At 44.5% G+C, this 12025-nt stretch overlaps 1 protein-coding gene across 1 annotated transcript in view; it reads left to right on the forward strand.

Moving 5' to 3' along the window:
* ACOXL (acyl-CoA oxidase like) overlaps positions 1 to 12025 on the forward strand; it is a 341287-nt gene that overhangs the window by 11760 nt on the left and 317502 nt on the right. The window contains exon 2 of the mRNA XM_058683275.1: positions 4675 to 4771. Within this exon, the coding sequence (XP_058539258.1) occupies positions 4675 to 4771 (97 nt within the window). The remainder of the gene's footprint in view (positions 1 to 4674; positions 4772 to 12025) is intronic.

The raw sequence follows: 12025 nt of genomic DNA on the forward strand, positions 1-12025 counted from the left end.
TGTCCCATCGAATCAGGCTAAGGCTGGACTTCTGCCGAGCCCACAGTTTTGCAAGCTCCCTGTGCTCTGTGTGCTCTGAAGGTCTGTCCTCGCTGATGCCCATGAACCCCACTGCACACCCACACTGCCAGTCGCCAGTGGCTTGCTTCCCCCGCCTGCGTTCCTAAAGATAGTCTAATATTTGCCCAGCAACTCTAGACCCTTTTCACATCCTTCAGCTAGGGAGAATAGGCTTTTCTTGGAGTATTTTTTGTCTCTGCCTGCTGGAAATTCTGGGTTAGAAGATTCTAAAGCATCTTGTGCAGCATAGACAGGAAACAATAAGGAGACTCAGAATCCCCTGACATGCCATTCCTCAAGCCCTGAATGCCCTCTAGGTGGCCTGCCTTCTTTGCACCTATCAGAATCTTCCTATGTTTGTTTATTGCATACGGTTCACGGGTTTTTTCCTTTGTAAGAGGGAGAATCTGGGAGAAAGAATGGGGCTATTTCATGCTGGCAGAACCAGAAGTCCTCCATTATGTAGAATTTCCACCAATAGACATAAATAACCCTAAGCTCATAGATGATAGTAAAATATGACAAAATAATTAGGAAGTGATGAGTTTGAGTCTTTATTGCCTTTATTTATAAATGTAATTTATTGAAGTGTAACTTCATATAAGTTAATTTTTGATAATGGCTGTGTTTAAAAACCAGTTCACAAAAATTCTTTAACATCTAACAGTTGCATCCCATGAACTGATTTAAGCTGGCTTTATTACACCATTGGTTCCACTTAACATACAGATAATATTTGGTCACAATTTTTTGACCAGACCTTTTTCCTGGTAGTGTTTTGCCTTGTTAATGGATTTGCTGCTCTTTTTCTCCACTTTTCTTATAGGATCATTGTATCAATTCTATGCTAGTATCTTTTTATTACTTGTAATTGGATTACTTGAATACAATTGGATGATTGCTGGCCTGACCTTTTCTTTTCTTTTCTATTCTTTTCTTTTCTTATTTTATTTATTTAATTGTTTTTTAAAATTTACATCCAAATTAGTTAGCATATAGTGCAACAATGATTTCAGGAGTAGATTCCTTAATGCCCCTTACCCATTTAGCCCATGCCCCCTCCCACAACCCCTCCAGCAACCCTCAGTTTGTTCTCCACATTTATGAGTCTCTTCTGTTTTGTCCCCCTCCCTGTTTTTATATTATTTTTGTTTCCCTTCCCTTATGTTCATCTGTTTTGTCTCTTAAAGTCTTCATAGGAGTGAAGTCATATGATTTTTGTCTTTCTCTGACTAATTTCACCTAGCATAATACCCTCCAGTTCCATCCACATAGTTGCAAATGGCAAGATTTCATTCTTTTTGATTGCCAAGTAATACTCCATTGTGTGTGTGTGTGTGTATACCACATTTTCTTTATCCATTCATCCATCGATGGACATTTGGGCTCTTTCCATACTTTGGCTATTGTTGATAGTGCTGCTATAATCATGGGGATGCATGTGTCCCTTCGAAACAGCACACCTGTATCCCGTGGATAAATGCCTAGTAGTGCAATTGCTGGGTCGTAGGGTAGTTCTATTTTCAATTTTTTGAGGAACCTCCATACTGTTTTCCAGAGTGGCTGCACCAGCTTGCATTGCCACCAACAATGCAAAAGAGATCCTCTTTCTCCGCATCCTCGCCAACATCTGTTGTTGCCCGAGTTGTTAATGTTAGTCATTCTGACAGGTGTGAGGTGGAATCTCTTTGTGGTTTTAATTTGTATTTCCCTGATGATGAGTGATGCTGAGCATTTTTTCATGTGTCGGTTGGCCATCTGGATGTCTTCTTTGGAGAAGTGTCTATTGATGTCTTTTGCCCATTTCTTCACTGAATTACTTGTTTTTTGGGTGTTGAGTTTGATAAATTCTTTATAGATTTTGGATAGTAACCCTTTATCTGATGTCATTTGCAGATATCTTCTCCCATTCTGTCAGTTGCCTTTTAGTTTTGCTGATTGTTTCCTTTGCTGTGTAGAAGCTTTTTATTTTGATGAGGTCCCAGTAGTTCATTTTTGCTGCTTTCTTTGCTTTGATTTTATCTTTTTTTTTTTAATTTTTTTTTCAACGTTTTTTATTTATTTTTGGGACAGAGAGAGACAGAGCATGAACAGGGGACGGGCAGAGAGAGAGGGAGACACAGAATCGGAAACAGGCTCCAGGCTCCGAGCCATCAGGCCAGAGCCTGACGCGGGGCTCAAACTCACGGACTGCGAGATCGTGACCTGGCTGAAGTCGGACGCTCAACCGACTGCGCCACCCAGGCGCCCCTGATTTTATCTTTTTTAAAGTTTATTTATTTATTTTGAGAGAGCCAGAGAGAACACGAGTAGGGGAGGGGCAGAGAGAGAGGGAGAGAGGGAGAATCCCAAGCAGGCCCCACATGGTCAGTGCGCAGAGCCCGATGTGGGGCTCAAACCCACAAAACCATGAGATCATGACCTGAGCTGAAATCAAGAGTCAGACGCTTAACCAACCACCCAGGTACCCCTGGCCTGGTTATTCTAAGAGGTTTCAGGGCTGGGGAGCAGGAGAAGATGGGATGGTGGTTCAGGGTAGTCCCTTTTCATAACATAGAACTTTTCCCTTCCTTGCTGCCACAGAGATAGACTGCTTCTTTAAAACATGGCCTGTCCCTGTGATTCTGCGCACCGCCTGGACCCTAAACCTGGCTCCGGGACCAGCGAGCCTTCTTACCTGCTAGCTCATTGCCATCCTTATCTTGCTCTTCCAGATTAAAGCTCCAAGTTAAGCATCTCACTCTGTATGTCTTACATTAGGAAGCGCATTTTTGCCAGTGTGTTTTAAGATTTGCCACCATTTGGCCCTTGTGCTGTGATATCTCTTTCTGTGGTTCTTCTTTCCACCTCCTCCTGCCGAAATCCTGCATCAATTCAGATGCATTAGCAGGTATTACCTCTATGTGAGTATCTGGAGATTTTTTCCTGACTCCTAGTTTCATTGAAAATGGAATTTTTGTTTTCTGTTCTCCTGAGGGAAAATGTTGATTGAATGCAGTAATGCGTATACTGAAATCCCCACTAGTGGTTTTCAGATCAGGTCTGCTAGCTGACTCATAAAAAGAAAAAGAGAAGATTCTTCTGTTGGGGAGTTTCTGTGTCCATCTGGCATTCTGGGGGGTGAGTGTTGGCATTTATTTTACATTCCAGGATGAATGGTGGGTCCCCTTGAATTTTTTGTTACCTGCCAGCTGAATGGATGGGAGAAAGTCAAGATAATCAGATTGGTTCTTGTTTGGTCTGAGGCAATCAACCAGCAGGTATTTAGGAAATGTGAGACACTGTGCCGGTCCAGAGGGCTAGACAGTTCAAGACTTGGACCCTGCACCCATTCAGTTTGTATTTCTTGTTAGGAATGAAATTTATATAGGGATAGTATATGTATTTGGCATGCCTTTTGGGACATACATGGGAACACTGTCTCCAGGATCTGGTCATGAAACTATAGGAAGAAAATAAGTTTAATGGGGCATAGTGTGGCCAGGCCTTGAGTTAGGTGCTGAGACTGTAAAAATAGATCTAACAGAGTTTGGGGGGGGGGGTAGGGTGGTAACTAAGGGTATGAATGGAGTTAATACTATTGAGCACTTACTATATATATATGCAAGCACTGGGAACTGGGATAAGCATTTGAGGTGACAATCCTCCGAGTTATGTGCAATTATCTTTCCCATCTTCCAGATGAGAGGATGGAGGTACTAGGAAGCCAGGTCACTTGATGTTGGTCACACAGAGCCAAGGGTCAAACCTGAATGAGGTTTCTTCCAGGCTCAGGTTATGCTTTGCATTTAAACATTTTAGATGGAAGAGTGGAATCTCCCCCTCTGTGTCAGTTTAGGTTTGTTGAGAAGCAAATGCCAGGATGGGACTAGATGAGTGGGTGACTTATGGGAGGGGCTGGGGTCTGTGAAAGATAATGTAAGGGAGCTGGAGGAGGTGGAGAGAAGCTTCAGAGTGTGTGCAGGCAGGGATGACACTGTGGAATGAGAGAGAAGGGCACAGTGCAGTTATAAGAAAGTCTCAGTGGGCCAGTGTCAGAGGGGGGTCTCCTGACATAAGTTGCCTGTTGGGCAATAATGGCCTTGATCTAGAATGTTACCCTACTCAATCATAGCTAGGAGCAGGCAAGAGGAAAGTAGCCTGGGGTGAATGCCACTACTACTTCCAAGGTATGGCAGCTGGAGTTTGTTTGGAAACTGCTCCCGACTCTGGGTTCTCTTGAAGGAAACTCTAAGTGACAGTCCTCATGGCCAGTACAGTCCACCCCTTGTACCACACAGGTCACTCTCTTCTCCCCCCCTCTCCCTAGTAGCTGCTCTTGAGTCATTTTGGGTACATGAAAATCTTTTGCACCTGAAGAGGGGATGCTGGAGTCTTGTTTTAAAGTCACCCTGTCAGGAAATCCTTCTGTCTTTCATTCCATTTGTACCCCACTATATTGAATACATGGTCTGTGTTACACACATAGCTGGCCTCCTTTGACCTGCAGTATCACGTAAGAGAGGGAAGAGGTGTAACAAAGCTGTCTGCCCTGTCACATCCCTTGGTCCAAAGGCTCTACTCAGAGTCACCAAGTCAGTGCCTTAACACTCATTTTGTATCTGTTCTTCACAGGTATGATTTAAGTCTGGATGAAATGGGAGCTTTGACATTTCAGAGAGTGCAGTTTGTCATGGGTCTACCTCTGTTAAAACGTGCAGTTCAGGAACAGGTATGTTTCATTGTTATTTTGCTTGTGATGTGTATATGAGTGAGACAGAGAGACAGAAAGAGAAAGAAAAATATTTTTATTTTTGTTGTTTACTTCTGTGACATGTGGAAGGACGTTTATTTTGTCCCAGGGAAAACTGTCATTGGTATGGGGAAATGCCTTCTTCAGCCCCTTTTTTCTTTCTTTCTTTAATGTTTTTTAATTTATTTTTGAGAGAGAGAGAGAGAGAGTGGGAGTGGGAAGGGGCAGAGAGAGAGGGAGACAGCAAATCCGAAGCAGGCTCCATGCTGTCAGCACAGAGCCCAGTGCGGGCATGAATTCACGATCCATGAAATCATGACCTGAGTGGAAGTCAGACATGTAAACAACTGAGCCACCCAGGTGCCCTTTCAGCCCTTTTTTCCTGCCCCACTCCCCCGTAACCTAATTGATCTCCTTCCCTTGGCCCACACATTCACGTCTCTGAAGATCACAGGCTAGAGAATTGGGGACTCAGCAGAAGTAATGACATATTTGTTTGCAAAAGAAATGTAATTTGGGGCATAAATTCAAATATCTGAGAAATGCAATGAACTAATTTGATAGGCTTTTAAAGCAGTTAGACTTGTCCAAAATGTATGAGTCTTGTTTGTCTAAACATTGCCATTCTAAACTCAGTGAAATTATTTTAGTCAATTTAGCCTCATTAAAAAGAAAGAAGGAAATAAAGAATATGTGATTAGAGAACTCCTTCATGAAGTGAACATTAGGAGCTGTATGTTTTAGCCGAGTTTAAATTGATTTCCAGGGGCGCCTGGGTGTCTCAGTTGGTTAAGGATCTGACTTCGGCTCAGGTCGTGATCTCAGGGTTCATGAGTTTGAGCCCCAAGTGGGGCTCTCTACTGGCTGTGCAAGATCCCACTTCGGATCCTTGGTCTCCCTCTCTCTCTGCCCCTCCCCCCCCGCCCCCCCCCCCCCCCTGCTTGCACTATCTCTCAAAAAAAATATTAAAAAAATTGATTTCCATCCATTTCATTCAACTCCATAGCTTCCTTAAACCTAACACTTTCATTAAACAAAACAAAACAAAACAAAACTCCTAGTGAGACCCTAGGAAAGGGGCTTGAATGAGGAATAAGCTTCAGGAACCTATCCTGCAGTGAGCCTGGCTCTTTCCTGCCCAGTGCAAGCTGTGGAGGGGAGTCTGAGGACCGAGGGGGTGGAGGTCTTCCCCATTCTGGAGGCCATTGAAGGCTTGTTTCTGTGAAATGTGGATCAGAGCCAGTGGGGGACCTGAGGTGAATAGATCACCACCCTGCCACCCCCTGTGGTTGGCTGTCCTGAGCAAGGACAGACTCAGCATCATCTTGTCAAAAGGTAGAGCTTTGGCACCCCCTGTGGGAGTACTGTAGCCACCTCCGAGGTGACAAGGGCACACTTAGGACAGCATGTGGAAAGAAAATGCCCACATAACAGAGGGAAGCATGCTTGCAAAGCCTGAAAAATCATTTCATACCAAGCAGTTTGGCAAAGTGGATTTTAAGCTAGTAAACTGCCTCTCAGTTGAGCATACGTTCAGAGCTGTGAATATAACTGGCAAAGAAAAAAGACAAAAAGCAAAAGACCCCAACCCTCTTCGATTTCAGCCACTGTATGAGTGAGAGTCTGGTCTCCAGTGCATCTGGCATGGGGCTAGATGGAAGGTGAAATCTTGACACGTGGTCAGTCTCCTCTTAATCAGTCCAATATGTCTATAGCCTCACTCAGTGTCAGTATTCAAGACCGGATGTGACAGTTGATCCCTTAATGAAGTTTACTAATTGCCGCTCATCCTACTGAGTCTGAAGGATTAGCCTGTGTAATCTTGCTCCTGCCGAAGCTGTTGATCCCTGGAGCCAATAATCTTGCTGTTTCAGTGGCTCCTTCCGTGGTCTGGGGCAGCCTGGACAACCCTGTCCTGGTTGATTAGGTTTATTCCTCCAGGAGCCACAGGATTGGTCCCAGACAATCCCTCCGGTTCATTTCTGTGACTTACTTCAGCCCATTTGGCGCTTTTCTCTGTGCGAATTCGCAAAAGCCAATGAACCTGAAGGAAATTAAACTAGTCGGTCATCAGCACAGCAGGCTCATCTCTTTGGGTGGATGTCACGAAACTCAGCGGCACATCTATTTTTGAAGGCTCTCAAATTCTGCCCTGTAAACAGCTGGAGGAGCTGTCCACGTCCCGTAATTCTAGAAGGAGTGTTACAGGATTCATTCTGCCTCTTAATAAAAATATTGAGTCATGGCTATACTGCCTGTTCAGAGAGCTTTCCAGGTCTTTCCATCCTTCCCTGGCCCCCGTTTCGTGTTGCTGTTAACTTTTGTGGATGATCCGATGAGCTCCAAGGCAGAATGCTGTGTGGAATGTGTAATGATGATGTTCTTGAGGACAAATGAGGAGTGAGTCTCATTCGTTCCAGGTCTCTATGGACAGGCCACCGGCCAAGAATAAGCCATTAAAATGTTTCCACTCTGTGTTTTCCCCTCTGCCATCTGCAGTAGATTTGAGATGTCCTAATAATTTCAAAAGGAAAAAACAATATCCGAGTCTGACTACAGAGTGTGTCTGCGCATGTGTGTGAGCACACGCACAGTGTGAACATCGTTGCACCTCGCTGACTTCTCATGTGCCTGTTTCTGGTGATGCCACATTTGTGGCCCTAAGCCAACTGTCCTCTTCTTCCCCTGTGGAAATCCTGGGTGGGGGAAGCCACCGACTCCCTGTATTTCCAGAGTTGGGGAGAGAGAGGACCTAGGCGGGAGATCTACTTTATGGGAACACTGCAACTGGGGTCGACTGAGGCTGACGGCCTGCACCAAAATCACCATACCCAATAATGACAGCTCAGACTTACTGAGTACATATTTAATGCCAGTCACAGCACCAAGAACTTTAAATGGATGATCTCACTTAATATCCACAACATCCATAATGGTGTTTCCAGTTTACAGATGAGTAAATCGAAGACGGGTAATTGGCCCGAGGTTATACATCTACTAAGTTGTATATGTAATGAGTGGAACACAGATTTAAACCCAGCTGGTCTGCTTTTTGAGCCCACTTAAACCTGGCCGTTCTTATCCCTGGCCGCACATTAGAATTGTCTGGGGGAACTTTCCAAACTCCTGCCGTCCAGGCTTTCACTCAATCAATCAGTATTTAAATTTCCCAAGTGGTCCAGTGTGTATCCTGGCTTGAGTACCGCTCTCTTATCCTTCTTTCCCAGGACTCTGCTGTCTACCCCAAATTGTTCCCATTCAGCACTTGGTCTCTGCCAGTCATGTTTCAGGGCTGACTTATAGGAATGCTCTGTCCCAATGTTTCCTTTCCCCAGGAGGAAGACAGTTGGGATCAAGCTGTTCCTGGCTAACAGGAGTGAGGAGTGAGGGCAGATATTTGAATAATGGAGTACCCATTCCATGCCTGCGTTGCCTCCCCCACCCCAACATCTTCTCTCTCACCCCGAGTTCTGCTTGTCCTCATCCCCATGACCCACATGGGTGTTGGGCATGGCAGCGTCATTATTATTTAAACCCGTGGCTCTGGAAGTATGGTCTGAGGACCCGTGGGGGTACCCAAGACCCTTTCAGGTACTACCTGAAAAGTAGATGTCCAACTACGTGTGTGTGACACCAGATTTTCATCATAACCTTCAACCAAAACAACATATGGCAGCAGACTGAGCACAGAAGCAAATATGAGAGTTTAGCTGTCTTTCGTTAAGCCAGATGCTAAAATAATTTGTAAAAATATAAAACAACGTCATTCTTCGCACTCATTTTTTTGGTTTGGGAGTTCTTTATTTTTTTAATGTTCTCTTTCTTTCTTTCTTTCTTTCTTTCTTTCTTTCTTTCTGTTTAACTTTATTTATTTAGAGATTGAGAGAGAGAAAGAGAGATTGCGCAGGGGAGGGGCAGAGAGAGAGAATCCCAAGCAGACTCCACACCATCAGCATGGGGCCCAACGTGGGGCTTGAACTCATGAACTGTGACATCATGGCCTGAGCCGAAACCAAAAGTCAGGACTTTAACTGACTGAGCCACCCAGGCGCCCCTTTTTAAAGGTTTTTTAAAAAACGTTTATTTGTTTTGAGAGAGACAGAGAGTACGAGCAGGGGAGGGGCAGAGAGAGAGGGAGAGGGAGTCCCAAGCTCTAACAGTGTGGAGCTCGACTGGGGGCCCTATCCCATGAACCACGAGATCACGACCTGGGTTGAAGTCAAGAATCAGATGTTCAGCTGACTGAGCCACCCAGGTGTCCCAGTTATGGTGATTTCTCATAAGAATTATGTCACTTACATGTAATGGGTATAGTATTATTATTTTTAAATGAATAAAAAATTTTTAACCTCTCAGTTTGCATTACTAGTATGGTATCTTGATAGACGTAACCTGCATAAACAAAAGCTCTTTGGAATCCTCAATAATTTTTAAGAATGTAAAGGGGTCCAGAGACCATAAAGTTTGAGAACCACTGATCTAAAACCATCCACTGTCATCTCAGGAAGTCCACTCTCAGATCAGTTTGAAGGGGAACTGGCAGGAGATTAGTGGCTTTATATTTGTACTTATCATAGTATAATTATTATTTCAGTTAGAATTTTAGTCTCGGTTTAAGATGGTTTTTTTTCTTTGTTTTTTATTAAAAAAAATTTTTTTAAATGTTTACTTCTGAGACAGAGAGAGACAGAGTGTGAGCGGGGGAGGGGCAGAGAGAGAGGGAGACACAGAATCCGGAGCAGGCTCCAGGCTCCAGCTGTCGGCACAGAGCCCGACGCGGGGCTCGAACTCACAGACCGCGAGATCATGACCTGAGCCGAAGTCGGACGCTCAATAGACTGAGCCACCCAGGCGCCCCTGTCTTTGTTTTTAAAGAAATACCAGGTGGGCGATCATATCTAAAATGGAGTAAGACTCTGAGGTCAGCTCACCTTAGAAGGTATTTGGGAATGGGAAGAGTGATTGCATTCCTAATTAACCCCCGAGAAAAGGAGTAGCCTTTCCCAGCAAGTTACGCAGAATCCACAGGTGTGTTGTGGAGAAAGAGCTCAGTAGAGAATATTCCGTGAAGGTGAGGATGTCTACTCTGCCACAGGCCCTTTACACCAGCCCATCCTACTCAGGCCTGCCCTGCTGCTCATAGACACCAGTGCCAGCCCTGATAGGTCCTGCAGACCATGACCAAGTACACACCCCTGCCCCCCCACCCCCTTCCCTGTACTGGTTCTTGGCTTGCTTTGAGCTCTTGGCTCTAACACTCTAGCCTTAGCTCTGCCCTTGGCCCTCTGGCTTCTGTTTGTACTGGAACCCAGGCTTTTCCTAGTGGGCTGTGACAGGCTGCCCCTGGCTCTCATTCTTGTGTGCTGCCTTTGGCAGGAGGCCCTGTCCCAGCTCCAGCTTTACAGACTTGGACCCTGGCCACTTGGCCAGCAGTCTGGCCAGGCCAGCCCTGGCCACAAGGGATGCTGTGGAGGATTTGAGCAGAGATGACAAAACAGAGTGGCCTGTTTACAGAAGTTCCTCTGTGTAGATTGGCATTTAAAGTGAGTTGTCATCTATGATGGCCACAGGAATTACTTGAGAGAAGATGCCAGGAGTGAGTTGGGATCCACCCAGGGACTCCAGAGCAGCCGGAAGCCCAGTGTTCTTTATTTATTGCACTGTAGACAATTTGGCACAATGAAAACTTATTTTGGGGCTTAATTATTATTCTTACGGTGAAATATCATGTTAAAATAACAATAGTTATTACTTGCTGTGATTTGCTATGTCCCTTCTCTGTGGCAGGTGAGGCGATTCACTCGTTTTACAACTATTTATTGAACACCTACTATGAGCCAGGCATTGTTTAAGAGGCAGTGAACAAAGCAGACCAAAATCACTTGTTTTTTTTTAAAAACTTTTTTTTTTTAACGTTTATTTATTTTTGGGACAGAGAGAGACAGAGCATGAACAGGGGAGGGGCAGAGAGAGAGGGAGACACAGAATCAGAAGCAGGCTCCAGGCTCTGAGCCATCAGCCCAGAGCCCGACGCGGGGCTCGAACTCACAAACTGCGAGATCGTGACCTGAGCTGAAGTTGGACGCTTAACCGACTGAGCCACCCAGGCGCCCCCAAAATCACTTGTTTTTATGGAGCTTATATTTTAGCCTGGGAGGAGGCAGACAATAAAAGAATCAACAAGTAAATTCATATGTCAGATGGTTGTAGACGCTGCAGATAAAAATCAAACATGGTGAGTAATAAAATGATTGGGAACAGTAAAAAAAAAAAATCAAACATGGTAAACTGGAAAAGAAGCAAAACTGTCTCTCTTCACGGGCAACATGATCTTTTGTGTTGCAAACATGTAGAAAACTGTTTTACACTAAAATTAATGTAAACTATAAAAAGACTTTGCATTAACATGAAAGTAAGCTCGTGCCTTTTAAGCTGGTCATCAGTATGACACGTTCATCATTACATGCCGTCAATGCTGATAAGCTGTGTGATAACATTAATGACAAACACAAAATTTCCAAAACAGCTAGGAATTTGGTAAGGAAGCGTGTGCTGCGAAGAGAAGAGGCATTAAATTTAACGCAAGAATCTGGAAAATCCTAAACTGTCAGAATACTACACTGATGTTGTTGCGAAAGGAGATAAATATCCTTAGACAGAGCCGTGGGCACGGCACCTTTCACTGTTCCTGACATTGGGCTTTCCTGGAGTAGTCAAGGCCCCTGGGGAGAACAGAAGTACAATGGTTACGCATGGCCTTTGTCGCAGGATTCTCCCAGCACTCTCCTCAAGCACCCTACCCTACTGTGTGGCTCCCCCAGAGAATCAGCAGAGACTAAGGAGCCAGCAGAGAATAAAAAGAACCAGATGGGGAGGCCATGGTCAGAAGGTTGGATTTTCTTGCAAAAGTAACTGGAGTCATTGGAGTGTTTTCATAATGTTGGGTGGGAGGTAGGGGAAGGGGGAGGCGGGGGCAGCACTGCATGATGCTTATTTTTAAAATAGTATAGTGCCTTGATCAAAGTTTACCAGTTGATTCAGAAAACATATACGGAAATGCGAAAGATCTGTAATCATGAAAGCAGTCCTGAAAGAGGACACCTGTGGAGGACCTTCATTACATATTTCAAGACTTATTATAAAGCTACTCAAGATGATGTTGTATTGGTATAAGGACAGACAAGTAGATTAACGGGACATTACGGAGAATCCTGAAGTAAGCCCATACATATA

The sequence above is a fragment of the Neofelis nebulosa genome, chromosome 9 (assembly GCF_028018385.1).
Source record: "Neofelis nebulosa isolate mNeoNeb1 chromosome 9, mNeoNeb1.pri, whole genome shotgun sequence".
Taxonomy (NCBI): domain Eukaryota; kingdom Metazoa; phylum Chordata; class Mammalia; order Carnivora; family Felidae; genus Neofelis; species Neofelis nebulosa.